The sequence below is a fragment of the Astyanax mexicanus genome, chromosome 19 (genome assembly GCF_023375975.1).
Source record: "Astyanax mexicanus isolate ESR-SI-001 chromosome 19, AstMex3_surface, whole genome shotgun sequence".
Taxonomy (NCBI): Eukaryota; Metazoa; Chordata; class Actinopteri; order Characiformes; family Acestrorhamphidae; genus Astyanax; species Astyanax mexicanus.
This window is the reverse complement of record NC_064426.1, coordinates 15,831,151-15,849,396: the sequence shown is the minus strand read 5'-3', so window position 1 is coordinate 15,849,396 and position 18,246 is coordinate 15,831,151. Positions and strand designations below refer to the sequence as shown.

Sequence of the window (18,246 nt, the reverse complement as noted above, 5' to 3'; positions counted from 1 at the left end):
TAAGTACTTACATTACATTATTATGTAGTGTGCAGTGTTCTGCTGTTCTTACTCTGTAAGTACCCAGTAAGTACTCAGAAACAACAGAGAGCGGGCTGTATTATGTAGTGTGCAGTGTTCTGCTGTTCTTACTCTGTAAGTACCCAGTAAGTACTCAGAAACAACAGAGAGCGGGCTGTATTATGTAGTGTGCAGTGTTCCACAGTTCTTACTCTGTAAGTACCCAGTAAGTACTCAGAAACAACAGAGAGCGGGCTGTATTATGTAGTGTGCAGTGTTCTGCTGTTCTTACTCTGTAAGTACCCAGTAAGTACTTACATTACATTATTATGTAGTGTGCAGTGTTCTGCTGTTCTTACTCTGTAAGTACCCAGTAAGTACTTACATTACATTATTATGTAGTGTGCAGTGTTCTGCTGTTCTTACTCTGTAAGTACATACCACTGAGACCAATTTTTTGTTAAATCTTACCAAAGCAAAAACAATCTCTACAACAATACATAACATTAAACTTATTTATTTACATTATTGATTATACGTTTCTTTTAGAAAAAAATATATATTTTTTGTTCTTCTTTATCTTCTTCTTGTCCTTTTCCTTTTTTTCTTGTATCAGAGAGCAGCATGCAGAATCTTCTGCCCCTCTCCATCCTGCTTTTGTCCATAAGAAAAAAAATATAAAATGAATAAGTTTACTTTTTAGATGCAATTATATGTATCATTAAATAACAAACAATTACAAAATGTAACAGAATACAGTAAATGACTGTCAGCCAGATTTATAAACATACAGTTGGAAGTTTACATACACTCATGGACACAAATGTCATGAAAATGTTTGCAAATACAGATTTACACAAGAGTGATCACAAAAATATGCAAGATTTTTTCACTGGATCAGAAATAATTTAATTAATTTAATCAACTGGCCAATAGGAAAGTTAAAATAGCATCATGCTTTTTGGCAGTTTTTTTGGCAATAGATCAGATACATTGAAAAAAGGTAAAGGGAAAATGAAGAGAGTAGGAAAGCTCAGAATTCTGCGGTTGAACCTAAAACTATCAGCTACACTGCTGAAGCCTTTACATAATTGGATGTTTCACAAAGACAATGAGTCAAAATGCACAGCAAAGGAAGCTGTGGAATAAGCAAGGCAACTTTTTGAAAACACTCTGGCCTCAAACATACAGGAAACGTGTATTGTGCTTAAAAGTTGTATCTGTGCAAGGAAACCAACAAATTAACCGACATCTACTACTTCAGCCAAGAATGATCAAAACTACAACCACACAGACACACGCAAAGGCAATGTGTTGACACGTCTCAGAGGTATAAACTTATATATGTATATACTACGTCTTGTCTCTTGAACCCAATATTGTGAGATGAGTGTCTCGTCACACCTTTTGTGAGCAGTGAACACTGCACATACACATTCAGTGTGAAACAGCTTAGCATGGAGCAGCAGCAAAGATGCATTAGTTAACAGCTGTAGTAATTATCTGGCTAATATATCAGATTAATCTGACCACAAACAAACTGCTCCAGACCACAGGGCACCTAAAGAGGACTTGTGATTAGGAAGGTGTTGATAATGTTATGCTTGATCTGTGTATTTCTGCAACTGAAAGTGAGAGAGAATTTAAACGATTTAAACAATAATTTACACATGCACATGGACACACACACCTGAAGGACCTGCAGCCATGTCAGGAACAGATGATAATTTGTCCACATGTTCCTTCAAAAATGTGCATTCATCCTGAAGGAATTTGATTTCCACCTTTAGCTTTGCCACCTCAACTAAAAACAAAAACAAAAGAAAGTACAACATGTTAAGATGTAAAACCTTGTGCTGCTTGAGAAAATGTTTCAGGCTAATGAATTAATAAAATAATCACACCGCTAATGTATGTATTAAGTTTGCTTTAGTTTAATAAATGGTTTCATTTATAATTAAATATAAATTATACAGATTCAGTTAGTCACATTTAAGGGGGAGGGGGATCACTGTTTTTAAAATGCCTGGATGATGGTGCAAAAATATATACAGTGCCTCAAATAGGGCAGTGCAACAAGATGATATGTTTCGTTATGACAATAAAAAAATATCTATTGTTTAGTATTAAGGTCTATCATCTATATCGTTGCAAAATACAACTGTTTTTTTTGTTGCCTGGGTGATGCACCAAGGCTAATAGGTAAGCACACCACACTGGGTACTTGGAAAAGTTTGCAACATCAGCTCCACAAGTGCATAGGACTGATATAAAACTGATAAAAAACTCATGATGTTGTCTCTTTAGGTGTTCATCTTTTTAAGTTGGGTGCTTAATTTCATTTCAGTTGAAAAGAGAAAGTGAAAAGCATGTTATTATTTTTGTTATTACAATTTGATAATTTAGAGTTTCTCAATAAAATGAAATAAAATATAAACACACTTTTATGTGTAATTAAATATGTCTAATATTTTCTTATATATAGTTATCAACATATGAACTCGCCCTACATCAGGATAGAAATGTTTGATCAAATTGCAAGGAGTAGTATTCAACCCCCTACAGATTTTGCAAGTTAAACAGTCAGAATTAACATATAATCGTGAAATATGGCCTATACATGGCCCTTGACATATGAAATACACTGTAGCAAAAAAAATATTCTCTGTTTAATTCATTTTTAAACATTTTGAAAAGTTAAAAACGGTCAATTATTATCCAACAATTCAAACCACCAGAGTTCTGTTTAGTTCCCTCAAGTTTTAAAATGTATTTAAGCTATTACAAACAATGAGCTTCACATGCTTGGATTAAATTTCAGCATTTTGCCTCTTCTGACTATAAAAGCCCCTCCCTAAACAAAAGAACAGCACTCATACATGGTAAGCATGGAAAACACTTGTCACAGATAAAACCCTGGAGGGTCACATGGCTGGCAAGGGCTATAAAACCCTTTCAATGAGATGGGCCTTTATGTCTTTACTGTCGGGAGCATCATCCAGAATTGGAAGGATTATGTAGCTACTTGTAACCTTACATGCACTGGACAGCCTTTCAAAGTTTCCTCCTGTGCAGTCTTGTCTAAATGGTCAAGGCTAGCTAATGATGGTGGGGACATTGGTTTCAATAAATACCATAAATTTAAATTCATTTAATCATTCAGTATTCAAGTTATTTCTCAAAGAACTTGTTTTGGATCATAGTGCATCCTTATTTTATTTTGTATTTTCTTATTTTTTTTAATAAAAGACCCTTTTGTATCACTGCTCCTCTAAGGTGCAACATGGGTCAAAAATGGCCTGCAAGACATATCATAGATCCCAGCACCCAGCCATACATGAAGTTACATAGAAAATGAATGTTGGTCATTTTTGACTCATGCTGCACATTAGAAGGGGTGTGGAGCTTGCACACCAAAGGGTTATGAAATCACAGTAGATGTATAATATTTTGTTGTTGCATTTTAATTTATATAATATCCACTGTCACCTTGGCTGCTTGGCCTGCTTCTTTCTTGCCTAGAGGGTTCATCTTTGGTCACACCTGTCTCCTCCTTGTCCACATATTTTTGAGGAAGACATTTTTGTCTTTTTGGTCTTTCCATCCTAGGGCACAGAGTAAAAATGTTTATGAAATTTGTAAATTAAAACAAAAAAATCTACTGCTTTGTCAAAAACCTGCTATTTAACATTCATTTTTTTGTTGTTGTGCAGTAATTTTGTAGGCAGATCATTGACATGAGACTGTATAAACATACATAGTTTGAATCAGAACTGAAAACAATTATTGCATTAAATTAATATTAACACTACTATTTTTGTTGTTGATACTTATGTGTACTAAATAAGGGTATGTTGTTAGACGGTTGTGTATTATTATTAATATTGGTGCATATTTCATACTGTAAGACTGCACCCTTAACTTGAATATTAGTTAGAATGTCTGAATCATTAATTGAAAATACTTGTATTTAGAAATGTATTTAACTTTATTAAATAATGAAATAAATGTTGGATGAACAAACTATTTCACAAAAAATGTTTGATTAAATCAATTTTACAATAATAAAGATGTGTAAATTAAAGAGCAGTACATTTATAAAAAAGGGAAACTCAAAAATGGTAGTATATTAAAATAATTATAAAATACAATACATTAATAAATATAAAATACACAAAGGTAAATTACTGCATTAATATGTGAATGATAATTTTTTATAATAATAGTAGGAAACATTGTTTTTCTGAACAATACAATAATTAAATGTAATTTGATATTATGTTCAGTATGATATTAAGTCTAGTGCATTTCATGTACTGAAATGTTACAAAACAATCCAAATAAGCCAATATTTAAAATAATAAACTGAATGAAGGAAAGGTTGTAATTAAATAATCTCTGATTATCTACACATAAATGAATTGCAAGCCAAATTAACCAGCAGAGGATCTAACAATCATGGCTGGGTTTAAGATCATTAAGACTGATGTTCTTAATGCTAAGATGCTTTTGGAAAACAGAATCTATGTCACTATAAGTTCTATATACCATAACTGTAAATATTAAAAAGAAAATCCTGCATTTTGTGTTTTAAAAAGGACCTGGGCGTGCTGTTAAACTATCAATTAATATGTAATTAATAAGTATTAATGAGTAGAACAGACCACATTAATAATAATAATAATAATAATAATAATAATAATAATAATAATAATAATAATAATAATAATAAACTTTTTTATGGATTCAAAGAGTGCATTTTCCGATCCTATGGCCGTCACCAAAAAAATATTTTGCTTCTTGTTTGAACAGACCGCTCTATTGAACATTCCCAGTACCACCTTAAATTGCGCAACGGATACTTTCTATTCTCTCGTTCCACATTTAATGGGGCTTCAGTGCCAGAATCCTGCAGCAATATTTAAGGTGGAATGGGGAAGAATGAAGCGTCACTTAAGGTGTAACAGAGTATTTGAACAAAAAAACTCACAACAGCCTTGTTATTTTCTTTGAGGTAATTTTGTTATGAACCCTAGCTTAAGTTAACCTAGCTATCACTACAAATCTGCTGTCGGGAGCAGAGCAAAAAAAACGTTGCTGAGGAGCTCCGGGTGTGTGTGTTGACCAGATAGAGCAGTGTTTCTCAACCTTTTTTCTATCACGTCACCCTTTAAATATATGCGAGATGTCAAGGCACCCCAGTTTAGGGGGGGGGGGGGGGGAAGTATTGCTGGCGCAGTACTTCAGGTGAGAAGGGGGGGGGGTGCTGTTGCAGTACTTCAGGTGAGAACGGGGGGGGGGGGGGTGCTGGCGCAGTACTTCAGGTGAGAACGGGGGGTGTTGCTGGCGGAATATGAAATAAAATAGCGCGTCACAATTAGCGCGATTAGTGCTGCCTGTGATTTGGGACACACCCCGACACGCGCTGACTCTGGAAAGGAAATATGCACGTGAGGCGCAATATTTTGACGGCACCCCCGATGAAGCCAGACGGCACCCCAGGGTGCCGCGGCACCCTGGTTGAGAAACACTGAGATAGAGGATTTATAATTTAAACTAGTTAGGTTAAGATTTGTAATATCTATGTTGACTTAAAATAAATAAACCCTATTATGCATATCAATATTAAAGTCTCATATTATATTCCACCTTACCTCGCTCCGTGCTTCCCTGTCAGTGTTGTACAAACAGTTTACCAAGTGAACTAAGTTTAAATTCTCAGTACGCCACCTACTGGAGTGGAGGTTTGGCAATACAGCTAGCTTGTAATGCTTTATTTTTTTTCCCGAAAAATTCCAAGGTACCTTATAACTAGTCTACAAAGTAAATAAAGTAACAGTAAAACAGAAAAAAAAACATTTTCTAAATAAATAATCAGTAAAATAAATACAAAAAGTGTTGACCCATCTTGACAATATCGCTTAATTAAGTATTGGGTTTGATCATTTGAACAAGGCATAAAATGAAATTATATTAATAATAATATTATTACAGTAATCATAATAATAACGTTTTAATTATTATTATTATTATTATTATTATTATTATTATTATTATTATTATTATTATAATTCTTATTATATATTTAACCTCTTAAGCTCCAGGCCTATTTTTACCATTTTCCGCATGAAATTACAAACTCACATTTGAAGGCTTATCACTCCAATATTAAATAATTCAGAGTCAAATCAATGCGTTTTTTTTTCCTGAGCGCTCGCCCCACCCTCAGGAATTTTTCTTGCGTTCTTTGAGTCTCGGGTAACAAGTCCCACCCCTCCTTTCAGCTGGCTGAACTCAGCACCTGATTGGCTGACAGACCTAATTTGCATATCGTCACGTGCAGTAGGCTTGGCCGAGTCACCACACGTGACGTGATTAGTTATTTTCTGCCTCAACATTTTTTAAGCACTGGTGGGATATAATCGAGGATTACAGGGGACTGGATTGATGGATTCTCTTCAATTTGGACGCGTTTTGAAGGTAAGAGCTTGGAGGACGCGCTGGTGTGTGTAAAAGCGGAGAAACAAACCGCTTTTAACTGTAAACATGCGCTTCGGCGCGCTCTTTCAGCTCTAATTCAGGAACCGTACATTAAACTGTTTTACTACAGTAAACGGAGCACAGTTCCGGAATCCTGAGAGCCAGACGGTTCGAATGGTGTATAACATGAACATCATCAAATATGGACGCACGATAAACGCAAATATGAATATGATATTTGATATATTTATGAAACTTAAATGGTATATTGGGTGTCTATATTGAGCCTATAAGTGTCCATAACTCTTCATAAATACAGCCAGATATTATATTTCATGATTTTTTGGCCCGCCGGCGGGCCAGGGCGTGTTAAGAGGTTACGTATATATATATATATATATATATATGTATATATATATTCAATTCTTAAAATTACAATAATATCGTTTATCTTAATAATGTATTTAAAAAAAAAGCGTCCACAAAAATGTTATTGTGAAACGCATATGCATGTATTACTTTTTGCTATAAAAGTAAGTTGACAGCAACAAATTAAAAGAAAATATATTATGGCCAATTTGACATTAACCAGAGTAAATCTCTGATGCCTAACTGCAGTAAATGCAGCAGGAAATGACGGCACAAAGCGAGGGAGCCAGCAGCCGTGAAGAAAGGAGACACGAAAGGAAAAAGGTAAAATCAGTTTAGGTTAACTATCTGTCATTGAGATAAGTAAAGCGTTACTTACTGAAATTATGGACGTTTATAATCATAGTTTTACTGCTGTAACTTACAAAAGTTGTTGTCGGCCTAAGCACACCAAAATAATAAGACTAGCTAGTGAGCAAACAACTCACTCGGGTTGAGCACACACAGCAACACACACATAGCTACCAACGAGGCTGAAGTTGGTTTGATATTCGCAGCTCCAGATTCGTTTGGCTCGATATTCGCAGCCTCGTATTCCCCGGCTGAAGTTGGTTTGATATTCGCAGCTGCCGCTTCACTGAAGCACCGTGAACTAAAGGGAGCGTTCACAAACCTCACAGACCAACACTGAAGGAGATAGAACGAAGAAAAGCAGTACATCTGTTTATTAACAATGTAAATATACAATATCGTATTACATGTAATTTTGTATATTGTAAAATATTTATTTTAATTACTGAATTTATAATTATATATTACAATAAATAATTAAATATATATTTAATAAAATTATATTTTAAAAGCCATTGCGCTCAAAAAATATGAGGCAGATGTTCAAGTGTGCTTTTGAAGAACTTTTTCATGTTGGGCCAGACCAAATACACATGATCTGAAGAGTACTAGTCTTCTACTTTAAGAAAAACCTGGAATTAGCCTGACCCAAGCTGATTTTATACTTTAAAATGAACTGGCAACATGGAATACCGATCCATAAAGCACAATTTTTTTATGTAAAGCTGATGTTCCAGTGTGATTTTGAAGGACTTTTTCATATTGGGCCAGACCAAATACACATGATCTGAAGAGTACTAGTCTTCTTCTTTAAGGAAAACCTGGAATTAGCCTGGCCCGAGCTGATTTTATACTTTAAAATTAACTGGCAACATGGCATACCAATCCATAATGCACAATTTTTTTTTATGTAAAGCTGATGTTCCAGTGTGATTTTGAAGGATTTTTTCATCTTGGGCCAGACCAAATACACATGATCTGAAGAGTATTAGTCTTCTACTTTAAGGAAAACCTGGAATTAGCCTGGCCCGAGCTGATTTTATACTTTAAAATGAACTGGCAACATAGCATACCGATCCATAATGCACAAAAAAGTTTAATTTAAAGCTGATGTTCTAGTGTGATTTTGAAGGACTTTTTCATCTTGGGCCAGACCAAATACACATGATCTAAAGAGTACTAGTCTTCTACTTTAAGGAAAGCCTGGAAATAGCCTGGCCCGAGCTGATTTTATACTTTTAAAATGAACTGGCAACATGGCATACCGATCCATAAGGCACAAAAAAGTTTAATTTAAAGCTGATGTTCTAGTGTGATTTTGAAGGACTTTTTAATCTTGGGCCAGAACAAATACACATGATCTAAAGAGTACTAGTCTTCTACTTTAAGGAAAACCTGGAATTAGCCTGGCCCAAGCTGACTTTAGACTGCACAATTAATTGGCAACATGGCAGCACAAAAAAAAATATTATTTAAAGCTGATATTCCAGTATGATTTTGGACTTTTTTTTCAGACCAAATACTCATGAGATGAAGAGTTCTGGTATTCTCAAAATCAATGCTTTATATTCACACTGGAACATCAGCTTTACATAAAAAAAATTGTGCTTTATGGATCGGTATTCCATGTTGCCAGTTCATTTTAAAGTATAAAATCAGCTTGGGCCAGACTAATTCCAGGTTTTTCTTAAAGTAGAAGACTAGTACTCTTCAGATCATGTGTATTTGGTCTGGCCCAACATGAAAAAGTTCTTCAAAATCACATTTGAACATCTGCCTCATATTTTTTGAGCGCAATGGCTTTTAAAATATAATTTTATTAAATATATATTTAATTATTTATTGTAATATATAATTATAAATTCAGTAATTAAAATAAATATTTTACAATATACAAAATTACATGTAATACGATATTGTATATTTACATTGTTAATAAACAGATGTACCATATTTTTCGGACTATAAGGCGCACTTAAAAACTTTTAATTTTCACAAAAATTGACAGTGCGTCTTATAATACGGTGCGCCTTTTGTATGGATTTTACTCGTCAGGTTGTAAGGAGCAGTAAACACACACTCCGTGCAGCGTTATAGAGAGTTTCAGTGCTATACAGAGTCCAGAGCCGTGCAGCTCCGAGGCTGAGCAGCAATAGCATTAGCTAGATGCTAACCGCTAAGCTAGCTAGCTTATTCACTGAGATCAGTATTATCTAAATTTTACTCGTCAGGTTGTAAGGAGCAGTAAACACACACTCCGTGCAGCGTTATACAGAGTTTCAGTGCTATACAGAGTCCAGAGCCGTGCAGCTCCGAGGCTGGAGCAGCAAATAGCATTAGCTAGCTTATTCACTGTTCAGAGATCAGTATTATCTAAATTTTACCCGTCAGGTGTAAGGAGCAGTAAACACACACTCCGTGCAGAGCCGTGCCGCTCCGAGGCTGGAGCAGCAATAGCATTAGCTAGATGCTAACCGCTTAGCTAGCTAGCTTTTTCACTGTTCAGAGATCAGTATTTTCTAAATTTAGCACTTTTAATACTGCTGGAGCAGTATTATTAGAGTTAGATGCTAATCGCTAAGCGTTCACCGTTCAGAGGTGAGTTATCGGCCTGTAAGTCTGTGCTGCTTTGCCTGGCTAGCATTAGCTAGATGCTAAGCGCTAACTCTCTCAGAGGTGAGTTTTATCAGCCTGTAATCTGCTTGTTTACCGTGTTAAAACAAGCTACGGGGGACGAATCGCTAGCTAATATCTCACTGTCTTACCAGAACACGCAGGATTACTCAGTGTAACGCTGTCGTTTAAGTTTGGGTTAACTTTACTAGTTTAGGTGACTAGCTAGCGTGCTAGCGGATAGCTATGCAGCAAGCCTTAGTGGACATCTGGAAGCACGTTACTCACCCAAATAAACAGTTTTCAGGAGAGGAATCTGTGTAGATTAATATCCAGCACTCGTTTGACTTTGAAATAGCTAGATTTGTATACTGAGACGCTCCACCGGCAAGCGACCACCCCCGGTGGGGGAAGGGAAACATGGCGCCACCCCTGTTCACTTTGATATAGGCACCCTTTCTAGTGTCACTTAACGCGCCTTATAATGCGATGCGCCCTATGTATGGAAAAATAGCAGAAAATAGGCGTTCTTTGATAGTGCGTCTTATAATACGGTGCGCCTTATAGTCCGAAAAATACGGTACTGCTTTTCTTCATTCTATCTCCTTCAGTGTTGATCTGTGAGGTGTTTAATATAAACAGCGGGTGTTTGTGAACGCTCCCTTTAGTTCACGGTGGTTCAGTGAAGCGGCAGCTGCGAATATCAAACCAACTTCAGCCGGGGAATACGAGGCTGCGAATATCGAGCCAAACGAATCTGGAGCTGCGAATATCAAACCAACTTCAGCCTCGTTAGCTACCACCTATTCTTGACCATTTCAGTTAAAACACAATCTAAGCTTACTGTTAATAATCAGAAGCGATTTACTCACCCAAACTGTTTTCAGGAGAGAAATGTGTGTACTTTAGGACCCATGAGTCGCTTCACTTGGAAAGAAAATGTTTTTTTAAGAATTAAAGTTTTTGTTACTTAGGCACCCCTGGCGGCGAGACCTGTGGAATTACACGGCTCCCCTATTTTCGGCCACCTTCCATTTTGCTTAAATAATCTAACTATAGTAACTGGAAGATATATACCTAAGCCTTTATGTTAATAATAACAACTCTTAACATGATATTGGTGGCTGATAATGTGTGTAATAAAGTGTATTTTTGAATCGCTTATTTGTGTGGACCGCGTCTTTGCCTGCGTCATTTCTGCACTGTGGGATCTGGCGGTGCGTGGTGGTGTAAAATAAGATCGCATTTTTCCTGTGTGGGCATCCATACTCTGATTACCTCAGACAACATTAAAATCTAGAAAAAATAGGAGTCGCGTGACAAAAACGCGGTGCGCGCTACACGCAGTTTTTTACACACATATTTACAACATAGCCAGCGATACTAAAATACTGTTTATGACAGGAATTTTCTATGAGAATAAAGTTTAAGTGTTTGTCTAATGTATTAGTATTTTTTTAATGTATTGAATTCCCTTGGCAGGGAGAGAAAGTGAACTGCGCAATAGGAAATAGCGCAATAGGGGGCAGCCTGCATCTCCTGTTAAGTGAGATCACATTGTAAAATGTGAAAAATAAGCATGAAATGAACATGTATTTTACTGTTATAATTTTACATTTTTATTTCCTTTTATAGATTTATCAAATCATTAGGTTAACATCTGTGCAACAGTAGGTGTATTTCTCAAAAAGTTTGGACAAACACTATATTGTTGAGTCAAAACAGCAGTTTTTTTTACTCTTTTACACTATTATGCTATTTAAAATTGTTATTAAAGGTCTAAATGGTTGAGATGGGACAAATAGGTTTGAAAATTTGAATTCTGATTCGAACAATGCAGCAAAGGAAAACTTTAAATATTAAGGAAGTTTCCTGAACACTGAAGTTTCAAGTTTCTTTGCAAACTGTGCGCCAGTCAGCCTGTGATGCAAACAGTTCACAACAAGAACTTATTGTTTTAGAGTATTGTCAGAGAACCAACACTATAATTAAAGTAATGCAAATGTGATTGTTGGAGCTGTAGTTGTTGTTTTGATGATTCAAAAGTGATCTGAAACACTAATTTCTGATGATGGGCAGAAGAACCCTTGTGAAACTTTAGGTCTGGCTTTGTATGCATGCCACAAAAGATAAAAAAAATTCCAGGGTTTTAAATGCAGCAATAACAGACTGGAGCACACCAAGGAAAGGTAGTTTTATCATATATTTGAGCCATTAGAGCCAAAAGAGACTACCTCTATGTTTCCCTCATAATGGTTGAGAAAAAAGTATTAGGCATATCTCATGACTAACATTTAGCATCATAATACTACAATTAACTGAAAGAAAGACGAAAGTATTGTAGAATTTGGAATTTATTTATAAATGTTAATCATTTTAATCATTTTTTCAAGACATTTTCTTTGTATGTCCCACAGACATGCCCAGCTTGATGAGGGAATTGCTTGGCAAAGCAGAAAAAGGAGGCAGATCATTGATAAAGTGGTTGCAAGAAAAAAAACTTCTTACAGCAAAAATGAAGTGCCCTGTGTGCAGACATAACATGCAAATTAAAAGGACCAACTCTACAAAGGATGGATACAGATGGTAAGTTTGTTGTCTTTTACATACCCATAACTTTACACCCTTTCCTATCTTAACTGGTTAAGCATGTAGGGAAGCAGGCTGTATGTTAACCAAAGCTGCTTTGCACAACATCAGGTGTAAAAATAAACATAACTTTTTTATCATTTTTGATTAAACTGTTGTTTAATCATTAGCAGTTGCTACAAATTCCTGGCCTCTTGTTTTTCTTTGTAGTTCTACAAAAGCTCATGTCCTGATTTATTATGACCCATTGTGTAATTTTGTATATACAAGCAGTGCCGTAGCTTTTTCACTTTTGTATTGACATTCTTGCCAATATTTATGTGTCTTCATGAACAAGTACAAACAAAGTTACATCAACCCTACAGCACCACATGAGGCAAAGTGCAAAAATACATGAATTTTAGAAACACATCTCCATGAAGCATGTCCATTGTCAGACAATCAAATAAACAATAACTGTACCTGTTGTTTGGATGTAACGTTTTTCCAGTAAAATTTTCTTAGTACATAACTGTGTAACACACTTATAAAAAATATTTTTTCCCAGACACTTTTTAACCATTTCATGAAAGAAACTAATGTATTATTCTGTTTAATTTTGTACATAATTGCATACCAATTTAGTTAATACTCAATTCTAAACTATACATTAACAATTAATAATGATATTTCCCAAAGGAGATGCAGAAGACACTGCCATAGGGACACCAGCAGGTCCATCAGGAGTGGTTCAGTTTTTGAGGGTTCACACTTAGAACTTTCAGTTTGGCTCAAGCTTATACACAAGTGAGTTTATTTTGTTTTATGTATGTATATGGGGTAATTTGTTGTAAGGTGCTTGTTGGAAACATGCTGCACAATGTGACAGAGTGGATAATTAAACTTATAATTAATAAATAACATAATAGGAAGATAAAGTTAAATCCTGCACATAACAGCCAGGGTTATACATAGGTCCCATTCCCTTCCCCTGTAATCTACTCTCGCACTCATACAACTTTTAACAACGTAACACTAGTGACTAGGAACAAACCCTCCTCCACATAAAACCTTAATCGCTGTTGTCATTTATGATTCGATCAGTAACATTTAACTTAAACATTAACACATACACAGATATATTTTGCTCACACTTGAGATTCATAATGTTGGATTTTGCAACTTTAATTCTTTGTCTTCTATACATTGAAATTATTTATAGACAATATTTTTAACTAATACGTAGTTTGTATTTAATATGAGATTTTTTTTTAAAGATTAAAACGGTTGTGAGGAAGAATAGGAATTAAATGTATGATGCATATTGAGTGCACATGCCACATGTCAATAAGATTTTTGTAAGGTTTCCCGTGTACATTAAAACAAAGCTTTACAGTTCACACATGCTCTTGGTAATGCATTTGAAACAGGACCTAGATGTTGCACAACTTTTTTATAGGAACAAGAAAGTAGGTAATGCATACTATTTATATAATCACATGGAAGTTGTAAACTGCACTATATCTCTCTGTCTGTCCATTCATCTCTCCATCTTTTGATTCATCTTTCCCTCCAGTCTTGCTCAAGGACTCCGGAGGAGGCATGTGGATTTGATTGAGGATGGTGTTTGTGGGAGTAGCACTTCAATAACCAGGGTGTATGATCGTCTTCGTGACCTCTGCATTACAGCAGTACAACGTCTCCAAAGAAAGAAGAAAATGAGGATTGGTGGAAGACATGCTTTTGTGGTCCTTGATGAGAGCAAATTTCGCCACAAAAGAAAGGTGAACTATTGTATTGATAATATATGCTATGATTTCATTATAAATTTGTCTGTGTTAAGTATTTAGTAATTAGAATTGACAGCATGAATTATTTAATATTGAGCTTATTATAGTTTTTCCCAGTCACTTCAGTACATTTCTTTATCATAAACATTTGCAAAACAGTACATGTATTTCACAAAATTTGGACAAACAGCACAACCTAATTACCATCAAAAGAACATAACTCACTCCAAATGATTAGTCCTTAAAGTAAGTGTTTTTTTTAAGAACATAAGTGTCATGATTATGACATCATAGTGTTGTTGATTATGTATAGGACATGAAAAATGTTGTCAGTATATTAGTATACGCTCCTGGATAATATATTATATAAGTACATTTTTTTTTTTTTTTTACTGATGGTAAGAGTCCAATTTTACACCCTTTATGAAAAGGTAATCCCACCCTATGCATAAACCATGTTTTTCAGCTTCTTTCAGCCGTAATTCCAGATATTTTTGTAAAAGTCTTTAATATTTTCAGAAAAACATGGACAAAAAATAAAGAATTCTTTATCAATTTGATATAGTTATTATTTGTTGTAAAGACTATTAAAGCTTGTTTAGGCTTTTTTCCTGGTATTATCTCATGGTTTTCCTGAGAATGATAATGCAAGGCTGTTTGATATGTACTATTTTAACCAGTACTAATTACGCTTTGCTGTATCTATGGGACTGAATGCATTTTGATAATTTTTGTAATATAACAAAGAAAGCTGCCACTGCTTGGCCTTTGAGCAAGGCCCTGTTGTGATGGGTGTGTGGGTGGGGGTGTTGGTGTTTCATGGGTTTAAGGCAGAAGCCACATTTTATCTATTCCTAACACAGGTTGTGTTCTGTCTGTATATCATTGCCAATTCAAGGTTCTCATTACATTTCTCTCCAAATGGAGAATGACCCAAATGTGTAAGGCCTGCTATACAGGTTTTGGCAACTGACTATATTAAATTACTTTGGCAAGTACAATATAAAATATAATAGTACAACATAAAACAGTTTGATTGACATGAGAAATTGATTGACAATGCAGGAAATATAGTTATATTTAATTCAAGGATTCAAGGGGATTTTATTGTCATTCGCATCACATGTGGTACATGAGGTGGAATGAAATTGTGATCTCAAGATCCAGTTTACACCCAAAGAGCTGTTATTAAAATAGATATATAGATAAAAAAGAATACAATAAAAATAGAATATACAAAATAGATAGATAAAAACCTCAAACGAATAAAAAAATAAATAGAGAGTAGAAAGGTTTCCGCAACATGAAGTCCAGAGTGCAAATGTGCTATAGCAGCATGATATAGATTTAGAGCAATAGAAGATAAAGTGTCTCAGTGCAAGTAAAGTGACAGTGTTCGTAAACAGTATTTTGTCCTTGGTGTCAGTGCAGTGTGTTGTTAAGTGGAGTTTAAGAGTCTTACAGCTTCCGGAATAAAGCTGTTTCTGAGTCTGGTTGTTTTGCACTTAATGCTCCGCAGCCTCCGGCCTGAGGGGAGTGGGACAAAAAGTGCATGTGCTGGGTGGGTGGGATCCTTCCTGATGCAGGTGGCCCTTTTCCTGCATCTGGAGGTGTAAATGTCTGTAAACTCCAACAATCCTCTGTGCAGCCTTCACCACCCTCTGCAATCATTTGTATGATTTATGCTAAACCATTTGCTGTTTGTTTAAATTGAATGAGAAATTGCATAAATGTGCACAAGTGACTAATTTTATCTAAGGGCTGGACAAATAGTTTCGATAATATTGAGTTATTTTCTGAAAAATGCACCAAAACAGCTGAGAAACAGTACATGTGTAACATGAATTAAAAACAAAACATGTCATTTTTAATCCAGTACAATCGTGGAAGACTTGGCAGAACGTGGAGAAGAAAGAGGTCTTGGGTATTTGGAATGCTGGAGGTGAGAGGGGAACGTCGAAGGCCAGTACTGAAATTGGTAAAACGACGTTCAAGAAGGCACCTGGAACGTATTGTGGAGAAATATGTGAAGCCTGGAAGTCAAGTAATCAGTGACTGTTGGAGGGCATATCACAACCTGCAGCAAAGAGGTTACATACACTTCCAGGTAAACCACCAGCGCTTTTTTGTCCATCCACAGACCGGGGTGCACACGCAGCACATTGAGCGTGCATGGCGCACCTACAAAGAAACTGTATACAGATACAGGGGTAACCTGTCAGAGATGTCACTGAGACAAACTCTACGTTTTATTGAATGGGACTACTGGCTTGGAAGACAGCATAGACATGGACAAATTGGTCGCATACTTCATGACATTAAAAAAGTGTACAAGGTGTAAGGCAAACATTGAATATCTTTGTAAAACATATTACTGTAACGGACTGCTGTGTCATGTTTATATCTTTAACAATGTATGTGCTGTTGTGTAAATATTTTTTAACCTAAATGACTTTGATATTGAAATGTTCACAAAAATAAAAAAATCTATTTTGTTAACCTTTTAAACACTTGTAGTATGATACATCCAAAAAATATTTTTGTGTTAATATTTAAATAAGAAGTGATATTTGATATGTAATACTGCATGATCTGTAATTGGGATGTTACTGTTGTAGGGGCTATAGGTGTAATTTATATTATATACTAGAGGTGTGCCAAAAAATCGATTCACATAAGAATCTTGATTCTCATTTACTACGATTCAGAATCGATTTAAAATGTCCCAAAATCGATTCTGAGGGGCGGGTTTTAGACTGATTTTGGGCTGGGTATTTTTGTTGGACCTGGCAACCCTGGGGATAGCGCTTGTCCCTTCAAACGGAGATCTTCCAGACACACACAGAGCGTAGGTGTTTGAGAATCACCGGTAAGATGGCAGAACAAGCATTATATTACCTTAGATTAACGTGTAGTTTTAATGTTTTATGGCAGAATGCTTCATAACAAGCATAAAAAAGATCGCTAGTAGTTAGTTTCAGTAACTGTTAGCTAGCTAACTAGCTAACTTTCCAGTTCCACCTTAAATAACGCTACAGGTGGCAGCGGGCTGCAGCATTTAAGGCGGAACGGAAAAATAACAATAAGCTAATCAGAGCTAATTTCAGCTCCTCATCACAGAGGAATTAAGGAATGGACAATATGAATTAATTTCTCCACCTCCTGCTCCCTTTCTGAAGAAATACAACGACCTTAAATTAACTAGTTAATCAGCAGCTGCTCCTGAACTTTAGCGCTCCAGTGCTATCATCACATCAGCCCAGCAGCGTCACCTACACACCACCGCTAGTAGCCTGGTAATAAAGCAGTGTTATTTATTATTTATTTATTGTTCATTAACGTCATTGTGATATCCCAGTGATTCCTCTGTCACTGAGGACCCACATTCCTGCACATTTTATTGTTTTTGTAACACATTACCTGCTTCAGGACCAGTGTATATTTTGGAGGCTTTTTTCAATAAGATTCATAAGCCAGAAGCAGAAATTTTTATAAATCAAATCGTTTTGAATCAAAAATCGATTTTGAATCGAATCGTGGCCCCCAAAATCGGAATCGAATCGAATCGTGAGATAGTAAAAGATTCCCACCCCTATTATATACATATATTCTAATCATTCATTCTTGGTGAAACGTTATAGCATTTTAACATTTATTGTAATTAAATTTATGGTTTGGTGGAGCTGTTAACAACTCAGACATAATAAATGTGACCTTGACTTTGCACTGCTTTTTGGATGATGTCAGAAGCCAAAACAGTTGGAAACACACTGGTTTAATTAATAACAATGTTATGCATTGTGATCACTCATATAAAAAGATAAGTGCAAATATGTCTGTAATTACTATAGATGGCATACAAAATAAAGTATTTCACTCGAAAAAGACAGCCAGGTGAAGTATAGTCAACAATTTAGTGAATTGATATAAATAAGTATGTTATAAAAAATATATATATATTTTTTAAGTTACAATACCGGCTGCAGCAGTGCATATTTTGTTAGAGAAAATATGTAATGCATTTCCGGGTTTTGTTTTCACATTTTAAAAGACTTTTTATTGATGGCTTAACAGC

The 18,246-nt window shown here is 35.4% G+C and overlaps 1 protein-coding gene and 1 long non-coding RNA gene across 2 annotated transcripts; one reads left to right on the top strand and one right to left on the bottom strand.

Annotated features, from left to right (window-relative positions):
• Positions 1–525: 525 nt before the first annotated feature.
• On the bottom strand, positions 526–5,696 carry LOC111197662 (uncharacterized). Its single transcript, XR_007427082.1, has 4 exons — positions 5,655–5,696; positions 3,490–3,605; positions 1,691–1,804; positions 526–651 (listed from the first exon to the last, which is right to left on the bottom strand). It is a non-coding gene; the product is annotated as an uncharacterized LOC111197662 (long non-coding RNA).
• Positions 5,697–12,232: 6,536 nt separating this feature from the next.
• On the top strand, positions 12,233–16,512 carry LOC111197663 (uncharacterized). Its single transcript, XM_049468280.1, has 4 exons — positions 12,233–12,399; positions 13,081–13,188; positions 13,958–14,165; positions 16,048–16,512. Exons 1-4 carry the CDS (start codon positions 12,233–12,235, stop codon positions 16,510–16,512), a joined length of 948 nt encoding a protein of 315 aa, XP_049324237.1.
• Positions 16,513–18,246: the final 1,734 nt, after the last annotated feature.